This window comes from Anopheles gambiae, chromosome 3 (genome assembly GCF_943734735.2).
Source record: "Anopheles gambiae chromosome 3, idAnoGambNW_F1_1, whole genome shotgun sequence".
Taxonomy (NCBI): domain Eukaryota; kingdom Metazoa; phylum Arthropoda; class Insecta; order Diptera; family Culicidae; genus Anopheles; species Anopheles gambiae.
The window spans coordinates 46,970,419-46,997,564 of NC_064602.1; the positions used below are offsets into that span (position 1 = coordinate 46,970,419).

The window sequence follows — 27,146 nt, forward strand, 5'->3', positions numbered from 1 at the left end:
CAAAAACAAATGTGCAGTCTACCGAATTGATAGTTCGATTGCGTTATTTAATTACACATATTTATTTTGGCTCTTTCAATTGTCTCCGCTTTCCCAAACTACTTGTTTTTACTATGGTAAATATTATTTTAATCTCGTTGCTTCTGTTAAATATTTTAACAATCATGAACAATTTATTTAAACTTATAAATGCTTCGCCTTCAATTTTAATACTCAACAATTTTTTAAGTAAATCGAAGAAATGTTTAAAAGCTAGCAAAATATTATTTCATGGTGTTTTGTAGTGAGGTAATATTGAAATTATGGAACTTGAATATATCGGCTTATAACAGTGACTGCTACCTGAACTAATAAGGTAATGTTCTTTAAAAACAATTAAATATTTTATTTAAAAATAAATTATTTAAGAAACACGTTTTTAATTAATTAATAAGTAAGTAATAATACACACACACAATGGTAACCATAAAATTACAAAATTTAGGTTTTATCACAACTCTTTACATAATTTTTCTTCTTCTTCTTCTTCTTTGGCTCAGGCCTGCCTCAACCAACTTTTGAGGTTGGCTTTCAGTGACTTAAGGAATACCCCCCCCCCCCTAGCAGGATAGTCAGTCCTACGTATGGCGGCATGGTCTATTTGGGGCTTGAACCCATGGCGGGCATGTTGTTAAGTCGTACGAGTTGACGACCGTACCACGAGACCGGCTTAATTTTTATTAATTATTAATTTTCACTCTATTTAATACTGTGTTTTTAATATTTTATTTTAACTATTATTTGTTTTCGTATTGCTGTGGCCAAATGAATCAATTTTTCTTATTTTCTATTACATAAACTATGTGATACTTTAAAGAATTAATACCGTCTTTCGGTAGATGGGCTTCAGGAACCTGACGTTTTGGATGATGTCTAAATACTTGTTGATTAAAAAGTATAATTTATAGTAATTTCATTTTTTTTACATTTTAATCATGTAATATATTTTTAATGCATCTATTCTATATTGCCTGACATACTATACATCTGATTAAAATAATTTCGCGATAGTAAATTCTAAAACACTATTGCATAGTTATCCCACCATACCAACCAAACCTTAAGGACAGCTTATTTTGCAAGTGTTTTCACTTGATTGTAGACCGTTTTCACCACCCCCACCATACTGAGGACTGTAACCGCTATCGTGAACACGGTCATCATCGTTATGCCCTCGGTGATGGTGTTCTGACGGTAGATTTTTTTCTCATACGCCAGCACGATCGCCACCATGCCCAGCACGTAGCACACCGTGCCGGTTAGATAGTGGCCCAGCTTGGAGTAGATCGGTCGAATGCGTCGTCGAAGCTCGGGCGCAAACAATGCCATCAACCCATTTACCAGTGTAAGGGCGAGGAATGCGAGCGATACAAGCCCAACGATACTGTGCGTCGACGAAAAGTGTCGCCGGTTAGTCGACTCGCGGAAGTAAATCTCGAGCGCAATGCCTACCACACAGCAACTGCAACCTACCACCTCGATCAGCCAGTGGACGGTGCGCTTGTGTGAGTGGGTGAGCTTCTGCGTCCAACCGTTGCCACTGTACAGCAACACGATCCCTTCGGCCATTAGTAGATGGTACTGTTTGTTTGAGAGGGGGATGACACACACATATAAAACATTGCACATTAGTGAACTTTATGCACCTTTCAAACTCATCCCCGCGATCAACGTCCTACCCCGATCAGCGTGAGAAACACGTGCCAGGTGTACAGCTTCTCGAATCCATTTATCCAACACAACCAGCTGGTATAGATGCAGACCACCCCGATCATGGTGTGGTTGAGCGTGTTGAAAATGCCTTCCATCATGCAGATCCACTCATTTTCTGCAGGTTTCTTCTTGTCCGCTACAAGTTCTTTATCGCTTGCGGTAAACATGTTTAGCACTTGTTTGCCTATATTGTCATTAAACAACCTACAACACTTCCGACACACGATCAATGAGCCCAATCAATCGGATATGCACAACCTAAGCACAAGTATCACATAGTTTCTATTTCGCGCACCACTTTTCAAATGAATCCGGTACGATCATCGGGCAGTGCTTTTGTACCGCGGACAATAGATCGATGATAACAAGGGCACAGGCAAGTGTCCGATTGTTTTGCCTCTGTTCCATCAACACCGACACACGCTAAACTCATTTATAACACTGTGTTGGTCGAGTGGTGTTACGGACGATTATTATCAGTAGAACGTGTGCTAGATGCTACGTGAGCGACTAAAGCCTCCGGTTTCCGAACCGATACGCCCTCGCGTCATTCTGTCTGCAGCCGACGAGTTACGACGGGTTTGTGTTTGTGTGTATCTATAGGGCGAAATTGGAACCAATAGGAATTTGGCCATATCATAAAACCAACTCTTTATCTCAGCATTCGTGCCGAAGCTCGATAGAGATTATTTTGACGAAAAGTGAATACATTTTAGAGCCTACATTAGTGTAGGGCAGAGATCGACAAAGTCTGGATCTGACTGTGTTCATGCGGGCCGCGAGAACATTTTTGCATGTAATCTTAGATTGGTGCAATTTCTAAGATTCATGAGTCTAAACATCTAAACAAGATATTAGGTACTAAACAGCTCTTCTTCTTCTTCTTCTTCTTCTTCTTCTTCTTTGGCACAACAACCGTTGTCGGTCAAGGCCTGCGCCTGTACCCCCACTGCTGAAGTGAGCTTGGCTTTCTTTGACTTATTGTTACCATAGCAGGATAGTCAGACCTACGTATGGGAGCACGGTCTATTTGGGGCTTGAACCCATGACGGGCATGTTGTTAAAGTCGTACTAGTTGACGACTGTACCACCAGACCGGCCCTTAAACAGCTCTACAAATATTTTTTGAGACGAAAATATGGATGTTTTGTGAGAAAATATAAGCTAATACTGACAATTATCGCTCGCTGCTTGATCGGGATTAAATGTTAATAGATGGGTTAATGGGTAGATGTTCCTAATGTATAACGATCTCCTGATGTGGTTCTTAATCTAATTGTAACCCAAATACTTCATTTTGCGAACTTTTTAAATGTTTTCTTTTTTTGACTAGAAATGCGTTTGATTTTATCATATCTTTCTTAATGGAAGCTTAAATGCCCCATGTTTTTGTAAGATTCTGAACCGTGTTTTAGTTATATGTTCGGCTCACATTGTGATATTCTCGTTCGTTTTTAAGCACTATAATTAGGGCCAATTCCTAATAAAGCTTCTTGTTCTTTTTATATTTTATCACAGTACGATATTTTGTCCTTTCTTTGGAAAACTCGGACTGGTTGGAAATCGATCTCTATTCCTTGGTATATAAACTGGTGCGCCTATGGGCTTAATACTCATAACATAGACGCTTAGGGACAAACTAAGAATTATAGAGAAGTAGGGACAAACTCAAATTATATGAAATGTTGATTTTAATAATATGTATATTACAAATGACTCTCATACACATTAAAAAATTAATAATTTTTCATTGAACATCAAAATTTTAATTGACAAACTTTTTTGAAAAAAAAATACAAAAATGCATCTAGGGTAAATGTACCAAAAGTGGTGGAATTTGTAGGGGCACAGATGTGCTTTAATAGATTTAATAGATGCCACGAAGGTAAATTTAAGAAAATTTTAACGCATAGCAATTGAAATATGTTTTATATTTGCAATCACAACTATTTTTACAATAAAACACAACACAACAATAAAAAGATACCTAAAAAAACTGTGTATAAATGGAACTTAGTTGTTAAGCTGTTTTCATATGAAAAGCTAAAATAACTGCCATAATATTGATTTCTTACATAATTTTATCGCAAAAAATTAATCAATTTGAGTGATAAAAATTATAACTAATTGATTCGAAGTCGATTTTTCGCTCAGCTAGAAATGCGAATGCTGGCCTTTTTTGACAAATTACTTACAGGAAACTAATCTCTGTTGCTTATTTTTATAAACTTTACGAGATGTTAAAATACCCATACTTCCCAAAATCTAAAATGTCATGTTTTTACTGTTTTTTTATCTATAACCACTTTAGGAACATGCCTGTTTTGTGTGCCTATAATAAAACACACTCAAATACGCAAAAATATGGTCCAAAGTCAATGCATTTGAGTAAATCAATAACATTTCATCAAATTTATGTTTAAAAAATAAAAATTGCATTGTTATGTGATCATCTACAGCGTTAACAAACATATGAGTTTCGTTATGAAATCCTAAGGATTTTGGAAAAATGGTGACACATTTAACAAAATAATATATTTTTTCTGTCACTGTGTAACGGAATATTCCCATTTATCTTAAAAAATCTTTGTAAATAATCAGAAAGCATTTCACAATAACATAAATAACTGAATTACTCTGAAATTATCGTATGGTGCAGATTTAATGCAATACCACCACTATTCGTACTATCTCTACTATAGGTACATTTACCCTATACATGTTTCTGTGATATACGACGAACATTTTATTTATTTTTGTTCTGTTCCATGCTTAGTGATTATCAAACCCATTGAAGATTGATTTAATACGAAAGGACAAAATCTTGCAAATGCACAGCCCCGATTTATCGAGCTAGTACTTAGATTTGATGGTTTCTGAACGCTGAGATCACATAACATTTACATTCCATTACAGCCTACAATATGCCCACAAATAAGTCACTTTTTTTCTAGAAAACATACCCCGATGAGCTCAATATACTCCGAATAAATGGAACATCAGTTATGTTTCAAAAATGACTGTGCATTTTTTTGCTCATCTTTATTACACATCATTAGAAACACCGTCGCTTTGTACCGCATTGGACCAAACACTTGCTATTTTTTTAAACAGTCCTAACAAACTTACCAGCACCGTTACACCTAACGCTATCGTAAGCGCAAATCGCGTTTCTGGGAAAAAGTGCTCTCTAAAAATACGCTTTTCATATGCAAGCGCAAGAGCGACCATACCCGTCGAAAATCCAGCCGCTCCAACCGCACGATGGATGCGGTACAGCCACGCGGGTCTAACAAATTGGCGCAGCTTTGGCCATCCCAACAAAGCGACCACGCCGCTTACCAGACTGACGACGACTAACACTACCGATAACAGTCCCACGATTGAATGCACTGTGGCGAAATGGTTGTGTTTGTGTTTCATTTCTCGATTGATGTACTGTAGCACCACACCTGTCACGGCACATGCACTTGCAACAGACTGCAGCAGCCAGTGAATGGTTTTACGGGTGCAAGAAGCAAACGGCAGCAACGGTTGTAGTACCCGCAGCGATGAGATTCCTGTGGGCATGATTAGATGAAACTGATATCGATAATTATTAATCACAGCTTCACACAGGGCATGGTCGCCTTGAACTTACGCCTATTCCCGTTAGAAAAAGATGCCAGGTAAGCAAACTGCCCGATCCATTGCTCCAGCAGATCATAGCAATTGAAGCAGTAGGGACAATAATGCAAATTGGATAAATAACATTCAATACAACTTTTAAAACGAGCTTTTTCAAATATGACCATGGATTGAACTGGTTTGAGCTGTCCTCTTCGATAAGTAAACGATTCATGTTGTTTCCACCAACAGCTGAGCGAGCACTGCATGCCGTTGGTAGAAAGACGTTCAAGCTTTTGCAAAGCAAACCATGGAATGCGTACAATAACCGGGGGGCGTATCGCAACGCCGAGGATCAACATTATCGTTCCAAATGTTAACCCATCAGGGGTCAGCACTTTTTAACGTATTCATCATAAATTAACAATTATCCAAGATAATGTAAATACTAGCAATAGATAACTTCTTGAAATAGTTCCAAATTTAGCGCTGATTAGCCAAAGTCAGCAGTGGGCTGTACAAGCATGCTCGATGCAACGGTTATTTCAAGCTTATACCAGTTCTGGCTGAAAGTGCCACAAAACTGACAGCATTCAGCAGCTGTCAGTGAAAGCCAAACATAAACAAAACGTCGTTGACGTTGTCACAACACTTTTTTTTTCTCTTTTCCAATGTACAAAAATATTACGGAAGTGTAGGTTTGCCAGCTGCCGTTCTTTAGCACGCCCCACAGATGCTGCTATTAACATGAACTACAAATTCGATACCAGTGATTTGACGCGGCGTCTAAAGCGAACGTTCGATGGGAATCTTTCCTACCGTAAATTGTTTTTGCTTCTCTTCGTGTTCGCCGTTATTCTGCTGTACATAGGGCCATCGTTTCTGCGATGGTTGTTTGGCAGTACGGAACCAACGCGAGGTACCCGCTATAGGAAAACGATCCAAAATGTTTGCTAAACAATAATGTATTACCGTCCTCCGACTTTTTCAGATCAATCGATGCGTTGCATGGACGATCGGTTGACTCCGTTCTATCTGCAGAACCTCGAGTACAATGTAAACATTCGCCATCAGCCGGCTTATCCGCACGAGCATGATGCAATTCCGTACGTGGGCAATGGATGGTTTGGGCTGGAAGTGCAAACCGATGCACATTTAAACATCTTTCTCGGCCGTGCTCTGTTGCAGCCCGTTAATTTCCATCCCATTGTTAGTGTAGCAAGCGCCGGTCAGCAGGAAAGGGAAGCGACCGTCGTCGAATATCTGACCGGCATTGTGCACCGATTTCAGTGCTTTCCCGACGGTTATCATGTATCTTATCAATACTACGCGCATCGCACTATGCCATCCGTGTTGGTGCAGGAAATTCAGCTAACAAACACCAAGAACCAACTGATGGACATCGAGCTGATCGTGCCGCGAATATCGGACTGGCCCTCGGCAATTGTGAAGAATGTTAAGCTGCAGCATGGCTCCGCTATACTGGAATATCAGGTCATTACGGGAATGGTAGATATGCTACCGATTGCGGGAAACACGGACGACAAAAAGGTGCGTGTCGTGTCCATCGTGGCACGCAAGCTGCCCCGTGTAATTACGCTCAAGAAACGGGGCACCACAAAGCTGGAGCTACTGCTTACGGTCAACTACTCGGAGCCGATACCACGTGACAAATACACGGCACAGAAGGAGACGATCGAAAAGCACGCTATCGAAGCGATGAATCGAGCGCTGCTGGCAGCGGAACACGGTGAGCACAATGCGTACCACAACTTCAAGCGTGATCACATTCGCGTTTGGAGCAATCTGTGGGAAACGGGATTTCACATCAGCACCTCCAAGGCGGAGAACACGCTGAACGGTAACAACATCAATGCGACGATGTATGCCGTCATCTCGCAGGCCAGAGCGTACGAATTTGAACAGTCAGTAACCAATGGCAGAAAGGAGGAGATAGCTCGCTCACTTACCTACGCGGAAGGGTGCTACGACAGCTACCATACACTGCAGGCGGAAAATCTATGGCGGCCAATGACTTCGTTCGAGCAGCTAAATACAGTGGTCGGCTCGTGGATGTTAACGCTGGAAAAGCAAGGATGCCACAATCTCATCAAGGCGGGTGCCAGCGGCCTCGTGCAGGCGATGGTGCTCAGCTTCGGCGGATTCCGCTTCAGCAACCAGCACCTGGAGTTGAACATTCACCCGAAGTATCTGCACCGTGATTACGATTTCCGGCGCTTGAATTACGGCAACATGACGCATCTAAACATTTCGATTACCGTTAGGGATGATAACAAGGCCGTTCTGTACGTAGCGCTAGATCGATCGGATCGAAACTACTACGCCTGTGATGCCGGTTGCTTGGATGATCCGGTGCAGTTGCGCCAGTCGAGAAGCACTTTCCCCGTGAAGCTTACCGAGCCGGTTACCTCCATACTGTACATAACGTCGGACAAGAAGCACATGGAAGATTTGCGGCACGCGATCCACGTGAAGGAGGTGGTGGAAGCGCCAGCCCACGAGCATCACGTGATTGCGCTGCATCGACATGGCCACCATCTGGGTGGATTACCGACTCTGTTTTGGGTTTCGATTTGCGTTATCATTATCGTGTTTCACGTATTTCTTTGCAAGCTCATCGTGAAGGAGTACTGTGAACCGCCGGACAAGATGAAATACCGCTACAGCAAACCTTAAGAGGTTCATTTTTTTTGTAAATATTTAGTTTTTCTCGCGAAAAGATTCCCAGTTAAAATTGTCTTCAAAATTAAAAGTATTCACGTAGCGCTGTGTGTTAGCGTTATGCGCGGCACAGAGCTGCACACTGATTTAGCATATAAAATCAAACGATTTGCAATATTATGCGCAATAATACAGAACAAAAAAAAAGTGAGCTGTTGTAAAGGCTTTGTAATGCACCAGGATGAATTAGTTCTGCTACCAAATAAAAAAAAAGCCAGGCGAATATAGCCCAACATTATTGTGCTTTTCAAATCGAGCCCAAAATCATAACAAATGGCAACCCTCTGCCAACCTAGTCAAACGTCAAACTTTTGGCAACAATGCTTTGCCAGTGCTGCCAGCATCAAGATAAAAATAGAACTTTTGACATTTATAAACATAAATGGGTGCTAGGACATATTATGCCAATTCAGTTAGAATATCACACGGAAAGAAAGATTGCACCTGGACTTTATCGCATCACTGCTAGCGAGCGAGCCAGGAAACAGTTGTAGCATTTGTTTATAACGCACACACCATCTAGCCTGTTCCGCTGGATACAAGCATGGATTTGATCCGAGGCAGCAAGCGCATTGGTTTTAAGGAGCGGAAGTGAAGTGTTTTGATTTTGGGTTATACGCGGTCCAAGCCAAAACGTTCCGCTTTGGCAGTGCTTCGGTGTGCGAAGGTGAAAGAAAAGACGCTCGCGGCGCTCAATGTGAACAAAGATGTGGCCACTAAAGTTGGATATGACCCGGGAAGAGTGTCGCGGTGTTCTCCGGCGGCTAGGTAAGCATGTGGGCGCCAAAATTGTTGCGGGCAAAGCATGGTTCCATGGCGTTCGTTTCTTCCTCCTCCCCCCAGAGCTTGAATCGTACGGCACAGTGATCAGCACATTTCGGGCGCAAGGATGCTTGAGCAAGGAGAAGATACGGATATTGGAGGACTTAAGGCGAATGTTCCACATTACCACCGATCGGCACAGAGCGGAAGCAAGACGCGTTGCAAACGACGAGCGCCTCGCAACGGTGGCGGAGATGTAAGCAAAAGCAAAATGCACACACACACATACAGATGAAGCGGTAGGTCCATCTAACACTTCGGTTTCGTTTTCTTGTTTGCTTTCCTTCGCATTCTTCCACTGTGACCAGCATTTCGGGACCCAATAGCGGTCAAGACTGGCGCCGTGAAGGACACCGTACCTTTCCAGTGCTGCCCCGAACGGTACCCCACACGGCACTGACGTACATAGCAAACACCGTGTACGAGCAGCTCACACGGGCCAACACCAAGCTACCCCATCCCGCTGACACTTCCTGCGATCGGCTAAAGAAAGCGGAAGAAATGCTCAAATTTGAGCTGGTTAAAAAATCGTTGTCACTGTACGAAAACGGCTTTGTGCGAGATGCCGCCGTAGTTACTTCGGATCCGGTAAATCGATAAAATGCTACCCTAGCATTTGACTCACTTCCACTAACATTATTTCTTTGTTTGTTCACTCATGGTGCAGCTGCAAGATATTATGTCGAAGAGTTATATTAACCGTGAAGAAAACCGCCCAGCCGCACCTAAACCTGTCGAAAATGCACCAATGGAAGCTGAACCTGACGTTGCAGTGATACCGAATGGTGGTGGTGAGGTACCATCAGCCCCCGCTGAACCAGATCCCGAGCAGTCATCTTTGTGCGAAATACTGTTGAACCTGAGCAATCATCGGCCTGAAAACAGTGAAACTAAACCACTGGACAAATGCAACAAATCCGCTGACCGTTCGCCCCGAAAGAAGCCGCAAGCCAAGAAGCGTGCTTGGAAAGCGAAAATCGCCTACCCTCCTGCCAAACTGTCCAAGCAAGCGCTGCCTAAGAACGTAAAACAATCCACCAGAGTCAATAACATGCACAGTCCACACCTGATCCATTCGTACGCTGTACCTTTCGACGCTCACCAGGGCAACGCGACGAACGGTAACGCTGCTAGTGAACCGCCGCAGCTGCAACAGCACCTCACGTCCAACAATGTGCCACAGTCCGGTCAGCAAAATAATCACGGTACCACGATGGGACCGCCGGTAAAATCAAAGCAATTTGCCACACCGGCTCCCGGTGGCACCGCGCAATCAACGACGTACAGTCATCAGCAAGGAGTTTTGCCATCATCTAAAAAGGACATACAGTACAATCTGTCCAAGTTAAACCCAACCAGCAACCTACCGGCTAAAGGGAACGTAAACATTCCCTTAAAAGGAGCCGGGTTCTACGCGCACGGTAAATCACTGCCCCATCCTCTGCTGAACTATCAGAAGAAATCGCCGAGCAAAAACATTCTTATACCGACATCCACCGCCGCTGCCACATTGGCCAGTTTGGGCTTTCCTTCTCCGTTCCATCCACCGCTGATGGATCATTCAAGCAATTGGTTGGGTGTGAAAAATCGCGACAAAACGGTGAAGAATGTGAAAACCAATCCAACCACCAGTATGACGGCAACAGCTACAGCTGAAACGGCAACGGAACGATCGAATGCCACCGGTATCAAGCACGGGGGTAAACGGATGGAAGTTTCCACAGAACGTATTGAGCATAGTGCAGAGCAAAGCTCTCATGCAAAAACGGTCACATTTACAAGCCCCGCCGTGGTAGAATCGCCCATCACGAAAAATGCTTCCTTACCGACGACGCAAGAGAATGTTGCCGGATCCGCTGCACCGAAAAGTGGTAGCAAGGTGCTAGTACAGCCAATGCCACTGATACCAGCCAGTGGTGCTGCTCAAAGTACTACACTGACCTCAACCGTACAGAAAAACAATGTTTTCATCCTACCGAAATCAGCTGGCGTAACGGGGGTGCTCAATCTGGGGCAAAAGATCGCTATACCCAAAAGCATGGTAGATGCATCTTCGGCCGCATCAACTGTAGCAAGTCCTCCGAAAGTAATTGTACAAACCATGCCCGGCCCGTACAGCAGCACAACCTCGGCAATAGCACCAATGCTAGAGACGGACGCTGAACGTAAGAATGTATCGCAATCTTCACGGGTGATGATGGGTGTAGATGAAAAAACAAACAACACCATCTCCAATGCCACCACCATGCGGACCGGTGAATCAACCGTCGATGTCCGGAATGAGGGGAAACTTCAGGCAGTGACGCAGGATTGTACAAATGCGCCACTAAAGCAACAATCACAAACACCTTCCTTTACTATTCCTTTCGATGGTGTATCTGGTCGAAAGATAAAAATTTCTACCAGCCAGCTAGTTCCATTCACAGGAACGTTGCATGCTTCCTCTATGGCAAAAGGTACAGGGTGCATAACGATTGGAGCGAAGAAAATTAAAATCGGTACAGACGATGAGCTTGCTTCTGAGTTAAATCGTTCAACTATTACAGAGAATTCTGGAATCCCGAAGGCAAATGATGCAATAGGTTCAAGCAATTCAAACGAACCGAAAACTACTAAACCGCCGACGGATCGCATCGAAACGGAAACGGTAGCAACGGTACAGCATTTTGAGGAAGCAAAGGTCGAGGTACCCACGAAGGAAGATAATCAACGCACCAGCTCCAACAGGCAGGACAGTACAAGCAGTGCTGACAACACACTGGCAGCAAGGTTTAGCGACACAAGCGCTTTATCACCAACACAAGATGCCATGGATACGTCGCAGGGTGAATATGAAATCGTTGCTACGGAACAGGATGATGACTCCTCCGCGACGGATTCGGCCGATGCAGAGGACGATCTGGATGATGAACCGAGTCAAATAGAAGAAACGGAAAGCATCGAGGAGGATAACTTCGAAGAGGACCACAACGTGGAGGTGGAAATGGGCACGGATGCTTACATCATCGAAGAAGAGCAAGTGAATTACGATTATCTGATAGAGGAAGTGCCCGAGGATGAACAATTCGTAGAGGAGGTGGAAGATGATGGACCAGTGGAATTTATCAGCGTTGGATATGGTGAGTATACAGGGTCAGGTGTCCCGGAATTTTCAGGCAACGGATTCAGTTCAATTGATCCTTTTTCTCTGCACATAGGCACAACGGGCGAGTTAGTGGCCGAACTAGAAAGCGGTACTTCTTCGCAGCAAATCATCGAGAAGCAGCACCGTTCTGCTAATGGTGTAGTGCGGGAAGAGATACCGCCCGAGATTGATTATGATCAACACACGGGTGGATTTGGTCCGGTCGGGAATGGCGATATGCAAGCGTTTGCCGTGGAGAATGACATTGTGTGTGATCTGCTTGTGATGGGCCCGGACGGTAAATATCATGCACGACCATACTCTTACAAACAGGTACTGGCCGAACGGATGGATTCTGCCTCGAAAGCAGCTAAACAAACACATCCAATAGTAAGATTAAGCTAGATGATAAGCTCGCAAGCATTGGCGGCAGCAATAGCACACACACACACACACACAATACGTACACAGATAACAACCGATCTGGGACATGCAAGTACAAGTAGTAGTTTTTTGGGATTACTAATCTACATTACAGGCTCAAGATGTAGTGGAAACGAAGTTCGAAGCAAAGCTGCAATTGACTAACACACATGTGGTCTGATTAGGTTGTTACGCTATTTATTTTGGAGTGATCTATTTTTCTATACCCTTTTTCTTTTGGTTCTGTTTGTGCCGCACCCACACCCGGCACTGGAAACAATGAAATTGTTTCATTTTGATGTACCATATACGCAGCAGTACACGCAGTTCTTTGCAGGCGGGAAAATTGGATATTGATATAGCTATAAGTTGCAACTAGAGCGCCAATATACTGTTAATTCGCCAGGACATTCTTTAAATTTAGCAAAACTTTCATTATCATTTGTACCGCACTGTTAATACCTCAAACATTTTTCATTTATTTCGATCGTTTTATATTTTCTCAAAATCATCGCCGCACATCGTTTTGTGCACGTTGTGCGCAACCAACTTCAATTCAATCGGTTGACTGTACAACGATTGTATATAAACATATGGTCATCAACGATTGAAACTGTATAATGTCACATGATGCAAGGACGCTAGTTAATTGAATTTAAATGGTTAGCATGTGGTGCATTCAATTTTAAACCTTCGCGTAAGATATTACTGCCCTTGTAGGCAACTCCACAATATACCTGTATGTGTATGATGCACCCATCCATACACAATGTATACATTTTTCTGACGACGAGGTAAACACAATGGAAGTCGTATCAGAAGATGTTCAACAACTTACTACACTTAGGATAGCTATAAGCGATTGTAGGATTAAGGATTTTAAAGTTAATTTTATATGCAAGCATACCCCCCCCCCCCCCCCCCCAGGCCCCTTCTCCCTAACCCGTTAACAATGTTGAACGAATGGTTCAACAATTGCACAGAAAACAGTCGGCTTCTTTTGGAGTTTAGTTAAGCAAGCAAACAGCAAACAATTTATTAGCGTAGTGTAATAGCGGATGGGTGACGCATTCGATCTGTTCAGGTTTAAACGTTATATCTTTATTTTTTAAGACATCAAACTTATAGCTGTTACAGTGAAAACATTTTTAATACATTTTGCTTTAATGAAACCCCCGCCCCCCTCGTTTCTGCGACTGTACATTTACTATTGTGGCCGAATATGTTGTAAAAGTAAGGGAAACCGCAGAGGGCAACAGAGTGTAATCCTAATGTAACAGGTGGATATTAAGGTCGATTAGAGTTGACTTCTATAAAATGAAAATAAATTTAAAGAAAAAAAGTAATACGGTCTTTAATGAAATTGATTGTTCCTGGAAGCATAACTTCATTTCGAACGAAATGCTTAAAAAATTGTTATAGGGTAACTGTACCAGTATTCGGCAGTGTACCTGTCTTCGGCAGTGTAACTAAAAACGTGTTATTACGCAAAAACGCGTTGAAAATTTTCTCAATACTTATTTTTTAAATAGAGATATGCTCATTTGTTATTCATGTACGAAGTTTCACATCATTTCCTTGCATATTTTCAAAAATATCAAACAAAATGAGCCGTGTTCAACATTTTTCGGCAGATTTGCTGTCAGCCAATAGTTCGGCAGGTTTCATTATTAAGAGAACCAGAGCACTTAAACAATGAATGTGTGGTTTTTATGAAAGATTCTATGGTTGCAGATTTTATACTAACCCGATTAGAATTTTAAAATCACTAAAAACAAGTAATTATTCACTTTAAATGCTGCCGAAAATTGGTACACGGTAAATGTTGATTTTTGAAAGATCAATGCTGTTGGCTGCTGCCGAAACTTGAAACAATAACACACTTTTGATTTTACTGAATATTCATTTATAACTTGATCAGAACACTACAATGCGTATGTCGATACATAAAACGACATTTCTTGTATCAAATATCACTAATTTCACTATAAATAATCAAATAATTTGAGAAAAAAATAATATTTTGTGAGCCGGTCGGAGCCGTACTCTATATCCATCAGCCAGTCTCATTCCTCCAATGCCTACTTTGATTGTAACTCACATCAAAGTGACTGTAAAAATTGCGAGCAAAATGCCCAAAATGCGCAACTTTAAATTAACAATTTAAGTACTTTTAAACACTAATTTTAGGAAAGTGAGAGTGTAAAATTGTTTTAAACATTTTTGTCTATCTATTTGCATTAATTAAAACATTTTCCGACCTGTATTCGCGTTGCCGAAAATAGGATCAAACTGCCGAAAATAGGAACAAAAACAGTGTTTGCATTTTCATGAATATCGCTAGAAAATGCATTTGAAACGGAAAATAAAAAATAGCACAACATAATGCGATAGTTTATCGTCCATAATAATGTCACATTCAAGAAAAATAATAAACATTGTAAGTGTACGAGCTGTTTTAGTGAAACTGCTGCACTAACCTGCCCAATACTGGTACATTTACCCTATTTATAATAACTGCATGTTGTAAATTTTTAACGGCGCTCGATCATTACAAACGCACTTTGACCAGTATTTCTATGTCCTTCCACCATAGTGCAGTTACGTGTGCTGAAAGCAGAGTGACCAGAAATACCGATTTATCTGTATTCCTACCAATTTTTGATATGCCTACCGATTCACAGGTGACCACCCTAAAACTACCGATTTTTCTTTCATAAATGATTTCAAAACATACCGAAAACTACCGATAAAATTTTGACGCTCCTACCGAAAACCGCCAAAAAAATCTGGCCACACTGGTTGAAAGTGAAACATCATCGATTTTTTACGTTTACAGCGTGTAGATTGAGGAGTCATAACGTGAATAAGCTATGTCTGTTTGCAGCACACTTCAAAGCGAGTTATGCAGCCTTTGAATAAGATTTGCTGTGAATGGTACACCGTCCGCTTGCCGTAAAATCTTCCTGATTAGAGCAATTGGGGCACAGAAATCCGGAATCGATTAGGCAGTCATTAAATTATAGAAACAAGACTGAAAAGTAAGTTTAGAGCGTAGCTGCTACGGTTTAAATGCATTATTAAGCGATCATCAATACTTCACTCGCAGGTCTATCGCTTTTCTACGACTTGGTGGTAAGTATTCCGGCTTTTTTATCATCCTACTCGCTGTCGAGTGGAGGGAAGCTGATTTATTTTGGGATACATATTTTTGGACCACTTCTGTTTCATCACAGGACCATCTCGCGCCACCATGCGTCTGCTGCTTCCACTGGCGGTGTTGGCAATGCTCTGCCTAATGCCCCAGCACCTAACCGCACAAGGCATGGACAATCTGGAGGATAATGATTTTGCCGAATTCGAAGACTTTGACGATGATGAATTTGTAATGGGAGAAACAAACCAGGCTGGTCAGCAGTCTGCCGGGTCGGCTCCGGGAGCCGCTGACAGTCGTCAAGGAAGCGAACCGCCAGCCAAGGGCCAATCCAAGAGTGCGGCACAAGACAGTGAAGACTTCATGGAGATTGATGACGATCAGGTAGACGATGACGGTATCGTGGAGGATGAGGACAGCGAGTTTGAGCATTTCCAGGACGAGGAAGAGTTCGAGGGTTTCGCCAATACGATCGGTGACCAAGACGAGGTGCGACAGGGCGAACCGGTCGGCAAGCATGCGGAGCCGAAGCTGACCATTCCGAAGGTGCCGATACATTTCCGCACGCACTGGGACTCGTACTGGATGGAGATGCTGATGCTGGCCGGACTGATGGCTTACTTTGCTAACTATTTGGTCGGCAACAAGAAAAACTCGGCCATCGCCAACCAGTGGCTGTCGCTACACCGCAGCCTGCTGGAAGACAACTTTGCGCTGGTCGGTGACGATGGGAAGAAGGAAACGGAAGGGTCGACCTTTAGCTTTAACAAGGAAAGCGAAAGTGTCTACACGCTGTGGTGCAGTGGCCGCACCTGCTGCGAAGGTATGCTGGTCGAGCTGAAGATGATCAAGCGCCAGGATCTGGTGTCGCTGATCGCTGGCATCATGAAGCCAGTACAGGATCAACTGCATATCAAGGTCGAACTGTCGCCCGACTCGATGGACAACTTTGTGTTATGTGTGGCCAGCCGGAAGCAAGCCACCAAAATGTTCAAAGAGCTCAACGATTTGGTAAGTAGGCTCCGTAGAATCCCGCTTGAGAGAGTACGCGCTCATTCGATGGTTGTAACAATTTCTTTTTTTCCCCGCAGAACAAATTCTGTTGTCTAGTCAGCAAGGCCGATGAGAAGTACAGTATTCCCGGGTTTGCATTGTTATCGGAGATTGCCGAGGTGTCGGCCAGTATATTAGATGGTAGGGTAGTAGCAGCTTTAAATAAGTACTCGCACCTGATTGACTACATTCACCTGTCGGACCAGTACAGTGGTCCGATACAGCAAGAAGATCCGAACCAGTTGAAGCGTCCGGAGGTGAAGCGCATTTTGCACTGCGGGTTCAATGTTCCCGTGAAGGGAGATTTGGAAGAGATGAAGCCATTGCTAATACTCGTGTTTTACTTGATGGATCGTGTGCGCCGCTACAAGCTGTCCAAGGAGGTAAGTAAACGATCGAGACCGCACACCGTCTTGATAGTGTGATAACCCATTTCGCACATTGCATTCCAATAGGCAAAGGCCAAGTCTGATAAGAACCGTGCCGCGGTGGAGGAAGAGTTTATGAAGAGCACCCATCAGGCTCGGGCCGAGGCGGCAGCACTGCGCCGCGAAGAGAAGCGTAAGGCCGAGAAGGAGAAAATCCTTGCCGAAGAGGACCCGGAAAAGCAGCGACGCTGGGAGAAAAAGGAGCAGAAACGTCAGCTCAAAAAGCAAGCCCCCAAGATGAAGCAGCTTTCGATTAAGGCACTTTAAATGTAAAGCCCTTCTTTCTCCAGTGAGATGTTGAAGTAGTGCCGTTTGGGGGTGGATGTTTTAAGCTTCATTTTTTTTGTTGGTGTGTTACTCTTTGCTAGAGTCGGTAGAACAAATGCAGTTGGTAAATCAAATTCCATAAACTGTATAGACGAAAGACAGTTGACATCAACATCGTCTTCAGAAATCAGGCCAAAAGTAGAGACTTGTGGTGGTAGAGCACGTAGAAATAAATAAACGAAAACACATGAAAAACTGTCAACACTGGGTATCGATTGGCATGTGAGTTAAGAGAAAACACACTGCTAAATACACCAAATTCCGGTTGTTCCAGCAAAATGTATATTTTCAATCTTTCTTTAAACTTCACTCACAACTATTCCGGGTACATCAGTTTTCAACGGTCACAAATAGTTTGAACATCACAATTATTACACGTGTACACGTTGCATTGTATTAAATATCGTTACCTTACTTGTAATATTGTGTGTATGTGTTTGTTACCTGTATTGTGCTCCCATAGACGCGGAAAACCCCAAAACCATCTCCTTCCTATTTTGTATCAGCAATCTCTACTACCTTCGTTCGAACTGAGTTTGAGCTTGATGCTTTAAAGTTAACCGTTAACAAACTGTGCAAGATACTGTATCGTATAATATATATATGTAGGTGGGCCAATATTATCATGCTATTTGTGCATCCTCACTCCCTTTTTTCACAGTCTCAAACCGTGCCGTTTGAGCCAAAGATGCATTCTATAGCAGGTTTTTTCTTTTGCTTTTTGTTCAGTCAAATGTATCTTGAATTCTAACTTGTTTGCTGCTGCTGCTACTGTAGCTGCTATGCTCTATGAAACGGTGCAAGATTGTTCATTGAGTTTAAGTTTAACTTCTATCAAAAAAACGATCAGTCATAAAACTAGCTACACAATGTACACACAGTACAACAATTTTGTGAATACTTTATACTACGACAGAGCCTGGGCCAAACAGTTGGCGACAATGGTCTGTTTTTTGTTGTTGTGCTTTTCTACCCTTCTATGTCTAATCTTTGTCCCCAAGAGACCAAAAAAGGTCGCGCTACAGTAAAGAGTTGGACGGGAAGCAGTGAATGGTTCAAGAAGTCGAATTGTTACAATTTGTTTGTTAAATTTTAAGATTCTACTGCAGCCAGCTACTACTGTTAATCACTGTTGAAGTTATAGAAGAGTTCAGAGAAGCATGAAGAAAATAGAGCTTAATAGTTCTTAATGTTCTCCCCAGTTGTTTGTTTATTTTGTAGATTTGATTGTTTCCTTTGCTGTGTACGCGCTCGTACCTTTATATCTGTGTGTATAGGCCATTCTGAATTATTTTAATTTTGTTATTTTACTTTGTTTAATCCACACGAGGACATGCTCCTGAGTGTGATTGCGGCAATCAATATTGCGTTCGCTTCCCCTTTTTTATGGTTAAAAACCATTTACTAGAACCGCTTCAACATCCAAACCCGGTTCCCCCACACCCCGGTTTAGGCTATATAACTTTTGCATAACGACGACCTACTATTCGCACTGCGGTATCTGCTGTGCAGGAGATTATTTACTGCTTTTATCTCACATCCACATTTAAACAACTGCTTACTTACACATCCTTCACGATAAATTACATTCACATGCACATCTGTACGGAGGTATGCGGAATCAGAACTTTGAAACCATTCCGTTTTTCCGGTTCTAGTTTGTTTTGTTTGTCTGTTTGGCTTACTGCTGCTGTAACTTGTTGCTTCGCTAGTGAAGGTCAAACATGAACGGAAGTAACAACATGTAAGTATAATAATATGGCTGTATGATTACATTAGATCTCTTGCATTGGGGGTTGTCCCTCTTAACTGGTTCTCACTGTACGCTTTCATCTGTGTTTTCTCTTCCTTTTATTTGAATAAAGTGGCTATAGCCAACATATTTCTTCACACTTATCGATACCATCTATTTGTACATATATATTGGCGGAACGCGTAGATAAGGTTCTGCGATAAGAGAGAAACAGTTTGTTTTGCTGTGTAAGAAAAAGTGGTTTCATTGATGAACCGATGTGATTATCGCTATCGTATTGTATCATTTGCCGACGATTGTCACTTTGCCACTGAGATTGTGCCGTTTCATGTTGCTGCATTTGGCCGTTATTTTAAGAGAATTGTTTACACATGACTTATGAGAAATGTAATGATTTTGGTCAGAATATGTTTTCACTTATGAACATAAAATGTGCGTACCCTAAAGAACGCAGTGGTTCTTTTTCGCAAACATCAGCAGTCCAGCTTACTGATAAATTACGACGGAGAGGTCAGAATTGCATAAAATCTAAACTACGTGTCGATCAAACCTTCACCTTTAGTCATGTTTCCCTTGTTTTAGAAAAAAAAAGAATAATTTTTCAGCACCAAACAAATTGAAATCTAATAAACGATAGTATCACAGTAATAAAACTTTAGCTTTGTAAATAGATTAAGAATAAAGTTAACTTGCCTTTTTGCCCGGAGAATGTTTAAACCATAAAACGTAACTTTCGACACGAAAACACAGCTTTAGCTGAGCTGGACTAGGTTCACTGAGAATCGTTAAAATCCACACAAATCCATTCCATTTTAAAACTTCAGCACCATTTACGTACTTTTCTTCGACGGGGAACTGTGTGTACTGGTGTTTTCCTGTTCCAGCAACTTTTTGTTCAATCCCACCACCACCTTACAGAACTGATTGTCTGCAATGTCGACGAAATCGGCCAAAAACACGTTCGTGCGAGGCTTCTCCTCGCCGGCGAAGGTGCCCGGTATCTGGCCCTTGATCCACTCCATCAACTGTCGGTCCACCGCTTTGGCGCAGGTGGTACGCAACGAGGACATGAAACGAGGCACTATGTAGCGCACCGTAGGCGTCAGGACACACTGCGACACGTATCCCGTATCGGGGCGACGCTGGGCGAGCGATTCGTCCAGATACTGCTGCAGCTTCTTCACGTTGATCTCATTCGGCCAGGGCGTCGGCCAGTCCTGGCTCAGCCAAAATCGCTCATTTACGCACGCATCGCTGCGGTACACAATCAGCACCTGCTTCCCATTCCCGGTGGCCGACTCCAGGGTGCAATCCTTCAGCTCGTTAACGTTGCGGGAAAATATCTTCCTGTCAAAGATGCGGTTCAGCTCTGCCGACAGCACGCAGTGGTCGGTCGGATTGAACGAATAGAAATGCTGACAATCCAGCACAACGAACTCTTTTGGGTGCGTGCGAAGAAACTCTTTCAGCTGGTCGAGCGGTTCCGTAATCTCTTCGCAGAACAGTCCGTGCACAAAGTAAAACTTGTTCTCCGGTCGCTTCATGCAAATGCGCAAATCAAAGTACCTGCATAAATAGAGACACGAATGGTGAGGAGATGGTGTGTGCTTATGGGGCAGCGTGTGCCCATCGGGGTGTCGCCATGACCTACCTTACTCCACACTTTAGCTGCTCCAGGATGGTGTAACGTTGCGTTACGGCCCACCGCCGTACGACGCAGGGGATGAATTTGTTGAGCGTCCCTACGATTGGATCAGCATCCGGTGCGACCGGTGCCTTGTTTTTAATACCGTACGACATCGTGTCATGCGATCCGGGTATGGCCAAGTGTATTAAAGGCAGAGCCTTTAATTCGGCCGGTAGTCTGCCCATCCAGTTTTCCAAATCATCCGTAAAATCGATCATTGCTTCGAAGTGTTGTCAGGAGCGTTCAAGCTTACAGAAAAAATATTACACAAGCACGATGTGTGTAAGTCCTGTAATAGAAAAAATGCAAAATAAAATTATTCAATAAATAAAATACAATATTGGAAAAGAGCGATTTTTATTTATAAATTAAATGTACACACAGTTCCTATTCAAATCAGTCTCAACTTGAATTACCGCAAGGGTATCGTATGCGCGTATCTTATCAAAACCAAGTTATTATGGTGTAATGCATCACGCTCTAATGTGCGCCGAATTGGCCATAACAAGCTGAGATTTGTTACCTCACTGACAACATGCTCACGGATTCACTCATTAAAAATGGATTAGTGTCTTCTTTTGCAGGGAGTAATCCTGCTCAACGGAGTAATGGAAGATGATGGTCGGGTTACTTAATTTATTGTCTTACCATTCTTGTTAACTGTACTCCCCGAGCCCATTTCCATGACCTTTAGCGGAGTTACAGCACAAAACCAAATATTACCTAATTGAATTCGTTTGTACATTATCTAAAGTTTTTACATTAGCACAATAATGTGTTTTTTGTCTTGGTCAGAATTGGTATTATTAGAAAAGAGTTTGACAGAATAGTGAAACTTTTTACATGCACTAGAAACCAAGAATGTGCAAACAAATCTTGCCACATTAACACGCAATTCCCATCATATATCTGCTGCGGCACCAGGATATATTTTTTCTCGTTATTCTCTATGAACAAAAAAATCCACATCATGTCCCCGGTATTATCAACATTATCAACAGAAAAAACATATAGGAGAAAGCATGGGAGATTGTTCTACCATGTACGAATTCCCGAACATGTGCAGCAATGGTTGCAAATCAGCAGTACCTTCAGTTTTTTAGTTCAAATCGAAAGTCGGCACCAACACACCCGGGAAGGCAAGCAAGCAATCCGTGCATTTTGTTCAGCAAAACTTATAATTAGGCTGGCGCGCATGTTTTCACAACGGCCCAACAAGTACACCGACCAACGCTGCAGCACGGTGTCCCGCCATCCTTTTCCCTACCATCATCGGCACGACTGCGGTACTAAAAATACGCGAATTCGCTGGAAAAAAGCATTCAAAAACAATGCCCCTTTCGATGTTCGACGGGAGCCTTCGAAGGTCGGATGGATTGTGCGGATACGGACGACGCGAATGCGACGGATACGGAGCGATTAAGAAGCTAAATTGGATCCGTTACGCTCTTCATTTCCTGCCGGCACTTTAAAATGGCACAGATGGGATATTCTAATTAACTTGTGCCAGTCAGCCAGCCAGCAAAGGGACGTAAGCAAAACAAAACCACTGCGCGCGCGCGCCACCTCCTTCGCTCCTTCGCGGTTAGAGGACTCCAGGACTAGGACCAGTCTTGAGAGCACGTTTGTGGCGTTACAACGTGGCAACGGGATAAGTACAATTCGACTGAAAGAAATAATAGCATTAGAAGGGATGGAAATGTTGCCATCGCCATACCTTTTATGGCACTAAAGTCACTTAAACCGGCTCTAAAAATGGAGTTTCTAAACATTTCCATGATCCTAAGATTTCGATAAAAATAAAAATTGAATGATTAGAGGTAGAAAATAAAAGAGTCCCGGCGGATCCAAAAAGATCCCGTTTCATGGTTTCTTGAATGCTTAAGAAGGTTTAATCGCCATAAACAAAAACAATCAGGGTATAAGCATAATATTTTGATTCGATTGAACAGCATCGATGAATAGTTAAAGATGTAATCATAATTGAATGGTGGTACCTTCCGCTGAATTGTTTACCCGGCATGATTGATTTCAATCAGGTTTGCAAAATGATCGATAAAAAAGCACCCCAGAGTTGAACAGAAACAAGGATTCTTTGGTGCTTGTTGTTTGCTGCTGTTTTATTTGTGTTTCGCACGGCGCATGTAACTTTCCATCTCGTATTTATAATAACGGTGTATACATGCAAACGAATAAACATATCGGTGGCAGAAATTTTGTTCGAATAATATTTTTCCAATAAACAATTTGTAAGGAAGGTGAAAACAATTCAAAATATAAAGTTGTGATGTATGTTAAAAGAAACTAAAACAATCTGTACGATGGTAAGAATGCGAGATGGGTTTCAACCCATTAGAAGGATTTTTCACAAATAACATTAACGGATACATTTCTCAATAACATTAAATAATAATAATCACAAAAAAATATTTTAAAACAAAATTATTTGGTAGAAACGAGTTTATCATATTACTCTAAAGCAGCGATGTCCAACTCATTAGACCACGCGGGCCAAAGTGTTGCATAAAATAATAAAGTGAGCCACAAACGAGCATCTATAGGGTTTACAAAAAATAGTTCCTTCGCAGTTCGTATCATTTCAATCTAGGATAATAGTTTCATTACTACAGTAAAAATAATTTATGAGTAGTAATTTACTGTACAGATAGAACGACATCTCCGCGTAGGACGAGGTAGAACAAGAAGTTAGCTCAATGATACTGAATTTTTTCGATAATGACGAGTTGGGAATTACAAACACATGCTTACAGGGTTTTCCACGATTTATTGGTCAGTTCCCATGATTTTTTGGTGAATTCCCACGAGTTTTTGGTCGTATCCCATGGATTTTTAGTTCGTTCCCATAATTTATTGGTATTTTCCGAATGGATATCAATACAATTGGACCAAAAAAATCTGGGAAACGGTCAAAAAATCGTGGGAACGCACTAAAAAAATATGGGAACCAACCAATAAATCGTGGGAAACCCTGTAAATATAAGAAATGTATAAGAAACAAGTTTGTTTCTGATATCAATTAAAGCATATATTTTTATGAAACGGCATTTTCCATGATTCTTTGTCTTACATGAACATGATTTAAATCACTAAATGGAATCAAACGCACCAATGATATTTTCATTTTTAAAATCATAGCTTTAGAGCGCAGTTCATGTAATGCACGCAATTTTCGTATACTTAATCATATGATTATTGATAGCTTTACAGAGGTTTTCAGGGCTTCTCATAGTTTTAGGACACTACCTTGATACTTTTTTACAGGAAATGATCTTTCTGTGATGGGAAGTGGACAGTACGATGCCGTTTTTTTCTAGCAGGAATCGTTTTAGATTACATTTCCAAAGTGCATCTCAAAAAAGGTTTCCGTAGAGCCTATTTTCCGTCACATCCTCAATCGTTACAGTAAGAAAGAGTCATGAAAATGTTCCAATATTATGTGAACCTCCTAAAAATCCTGTACTAATCAAAGCACATAGAAACAGAAATGCTAAATATATTTTGGGTCGAGATCGTGGCCCGCAAGTTTGACATCTCTGCTCAGAAGTTTAAATTCTAGTTGGAAAACTTGTCACTATACTACAATTCGTCCTATTATGTATCATTACATGTGTAGTTAACAAAGAACAGTATAATGTTAAATCCTACTCTGTTAATTATATGACCATACATTTCAATAATTTAGAAAAAGATAGGAATATTCAGAAATTAGAAAATCCACAAAGGGATTTTTTGAAAATTCTCACCACTCAATGCATGTTGACCTCTTGCTTTTTGAGGATACAATTAACTTCCTACTAATTCGTACTACGGACATCTTTACACACAGTAGAAGGGATGCGCTTCGCCCCAGCCAGTTTTATGCTTATCAAAGAAACACCACTGAAAAAAGGAATCAATTTACTGAAACATGGAAGACACAGCATGGGACTTCGCCATTAAACGCACAGTTTCCTGATCCACAACGGTGAGCTAATCAAATGAAACCGGCAGCTTGAAGTGATAAAAATTACGCGTGTTAAATGTATGAAAAACTAAAAGCAACAAGCCTATCAATGCTATCTAAAATGACACCAGCTACAACGAAGAATATAGAAAAATCTACTAGAAAAGTATTCTCCATTAGCACATAAATTTTATCACACACTTCTCTCACAGTAAATATAGAGAATCAAAATCAATTAAAACCACGAAACAAGATGCGGCGAGAAATGATTAAAAACTCAAGTCAATAAACGAAAAACAAATTAGTAAAGAAAGGACGATGACTACAATCCCACCCACCCCTGGCCCTGCACAAACGACCGGCACCCACCGAGTTCTCTGTCTGCCCTGCGACGGATTCACGGTGGATGATAATTGAATTTCCTGCCAACGACAATTAACGACCGACGCACGGATGCGTACACTCCGCACTCCGATGTTATCGACTGGTGAAATGTGGTTAACGTTGTCGGCGGCACACGAAACGCATCTGCCACAAATGCGTGTTCCCGCGCCCAACCAGCAAACGCACCCCCCCTGTGTGCTTTACCGTGCAAAACAAAAAAAAACCTAAAAGAAAATAAACTCGATATCTAAAACCGTCACACTGCGCGCGGTACACGGTGGCTAAATTGAGGAGCTATTGCCGGAATGGGGTGAGCTATTGCAGCTTTATATCATTACGAAAGCTTTACGAAGCTGGCGGCGTGTGTTTCGTTTTTTGCAAACATTTCTTTGTTCCTTTTGCTGCTGCATTACTCTGCTCTGCCCCAGGGCAACCCCTCTGGTCGCCACAACTGTGTGCGGTTGTGCGGGGTCGTGTCTGCGGACGAATTCGGTTGTACAATCAATACGCACCGAGGAATACGCGTGCTGCTGCATGTGCTCTTTTCGTCCCATGGTTGTGTTGCGTACTCATCAGTTGTACTTGCGCTGCTGAATGATAACCTTGTTTTGGCACATTGATTGTTGTTTCCAATTTAATGCAGCCCCCGAATGTGGTGCAAGGATGTAACACGGTTATTTCAATCGTCTTGGTAAATCCGGCCGCATCCTTGAACAAATTCCTCGTAACACCGCGTGTAGCGAAATGCATTTAGCAAAGCGTAATAAAGCATTATAACACGATGAAACTGAACAACACATAAAGAATAACAGCTTACAAATAACAGAATACGAAAGCAAGAACAACCTTCTCACGCCTCAACAATCCTAAAGCCTTGCTGCGAGATAAAACACGTCACTTGGATGGTAGACGAATTGTGCAAAATGTGCGTGTGTCCTTCCTTTCTGCTTCGCACATGCTTTCACCCAAGTCACGCGCTTTGCCCGCATGCTTTGATCTTTCGCCAGGCTAAGCACACTCGAGGATGTTTTTCCAACATGTATGTCCTCGGGGGGAGGCTGTGGAGATTAAAGCCGGAATCAACTTTTCAAAGGCAGTCCCTGAACTGAAGTTGACCAATTTGCTAATTCACATACACAGAAGATTGGTAATATATTTTTTTTTCCTTCTCGCGTAAAGTATTGCCTCCCGATACGAGGGATGGAGAATTGCAAACATCCGTTCGTAAACAAAGCTTTTGCAAGCTGAAAGCAACTTACCTTTTTGTTCCGTTTGCACGCGACGCCGTACTACGCTGGTTTTCCTTGTCTCTCGGAAAGGATATGTCGTCGGCAGGAGTGGTAGGCGATTTCACCGGAGATGGAAGATAATGGATGTAGTCAAGGTGATGATTTGCAATCCCTGTTCACGTTTCTTTTCGCAACTGTACATCACGTATCCTGCACAATGGATACGTTTGCTTGATTCACACTACTGGCACCGTGCAACACATCTTCTGGTAGCCTTTTTTTGTTTCTTTTTGCACAAAGATAACAGGTTCTACGGTTGATTTGCACGTCAATTTGCTTTATTTGCACGATGAAACACAATGAACAATTAAGCCACTTTTGTTAAATCACTTGCTTTTTTTGTGCACAGGAGCACGCAATCATTTCAACTTGGGTGAAGAAAACACAAACCCGATATTTTTAGCCAGATTTGTATCCGTCCCTCCAATCAGTACGTCCAGTTTGAGAAGACTCGGTTGCAAGACTCAAGCTTTGCTAGGATTGACGAGGATTTCGCGAAATGCTATTTTTCAAAAGCTTGTTTATTGTGACACATGACAGATTGTCGGAAGGTCGGAATATGTGACCACACGCAGCAAAAAAGTGTGCGACGGTGCGTATCTCCAAAGGATGGATATGTTATTTTTCCAGTCAATGAA

The 27,146-nt window shown here is 42.1% G+C and overlaps 5 protein-coding genes across 5 annotated transcripts; 3 read left to right on the top strand and 2 right to left on the bottom strand.

Moving 5' to 3' along the window:
* Nucleotides 1–741: 741 nt before the first annotated feature.
* On the bottom strand, nucleotides 742–2,163 carry LOC4578218 (transmembrane reductase CYB561D2). Its single transcript, XM_001238088.3, has 2 exons — nucleotides 1,719–2,163; nucleotides 742–1,620 (listed from the first exon to the last, which is right to left on the bottom strand). Exons 1-2 carry the CDS (start codon nucleotides 1,917–1,919, stop codon nucleotides 1,111–1,113), a joined length of 711 nt encoding a protein of 236 aa, XP_001238089.3. The 5' UTR covers nucleotides 1,920–2,163; the 3' UTR covers nucleotides 742–1,110.
* Nucleotides 2,164–5,982: 3,819 nt separating this feature from the next.
* Nucleotides 5,983–8,333, top strand: LOC1279432 (uncharacterized protein KIAA2013 homolog). The gene is made up of 2 exons (XM_319149.4): nucleotides 5,983–6,277; nucleotides 6,350–8,333. The coding sequence occupies exons 1-2, from the start codon at nucleotides 6,106–6,108 to the stop codon at nucleotides 8,053–8,055; spliced, it is 1,878 nt and encodes a 625-aa protein (XP_319149.3). The 5' UTR covers nucleotides 5,983–6,105; the 3' UTR covers nucleotides 8,056–8,333.
* A 111-nt stretch (nucleotides 8,334–8,444) lies between these two features.
* LOC4578219 (BRCA2-interacting transcriptional repressor EMSY) lies at nucleotides 8,445–13,815 on the top strand. Its single transcript, XM_061655999.1, has 5 exons — nucleotides 8,445–8,868; nucleotides 8,944–9,118; nucleotides 9,231–9,510; nucleotides 9,590–12,041; nucleotides 12,120–13,815. The coding sequence occupies exons 1-5, from the start codon at nucleotides 8,808–8,810 to the stop codon at nucleotides 12,449–12,451; spliced, it is 3,300 nt and encodes a 1,099-aa protein (XP_061511983.1). The 5' UTR covers nucleotides 8,445–8,807; the 3' UTR covers nucleotides 12,452–13,815.
* Nucleotides 13,816–15,342: 1,527 nt separating this feature from the next.
* LOC1279434 (PAT complex subunit CCDC47) lies at nucleotides 15,343–17,633 on the top strand. The gene is made up of 5 exons (XM_319151.5): nucleotides 15,343–15,510; nucleotides 15,579–15,604; nucleotides 15,706–16,634; nucleotides 16,715–17,059; nucleotides 17,132–17,633. Exons 3-5 carry the CDS (start codon nucleotides 15,723–15,725, stop codon nucleotides 17,369–17,371), a joined length of 1,497 nt encoding a protein of 498 aa, XP_319151.5. The 5' UTR covers nucleotides 15,343–15,510; nucleotides 15,579–15,604; nucleotides 15,706–15,722; the 3' UTR covers nucleotides 17,372–17,633.
* A 1,632-nt stretch (nucleotides 17,634–19,265) lies between these two features.
* Nucleotides 19,266–27,034, bottom strand: LOC1279435 (PI-PLC X domain-containing protein 3). The gene is made up of 3 exons (XM_061660199.1): nucleotides 26,479–27,034; nucleotides 20,836–21,160; nucleotides 19,266–20,750 (listed from the first exon to the last, which is right to left on the bottom strand). Exons 2-3 carry the CDS (start codon nucleotides 21,087–21,089, stop codon nucleotides 20,015–20,017), a joined length of 990 nt encoding a protein of 329 aa, XP_061516183.1. The 5' UTR covers nucleotides 21,090–21,160; nucleotides 26,479–27,034; the 3' UTR covers nucleotides 19,266–20,014.
* Between the last annotated feature and the right edge of the window lie 112 nt (nucleotides 27,035–27,146).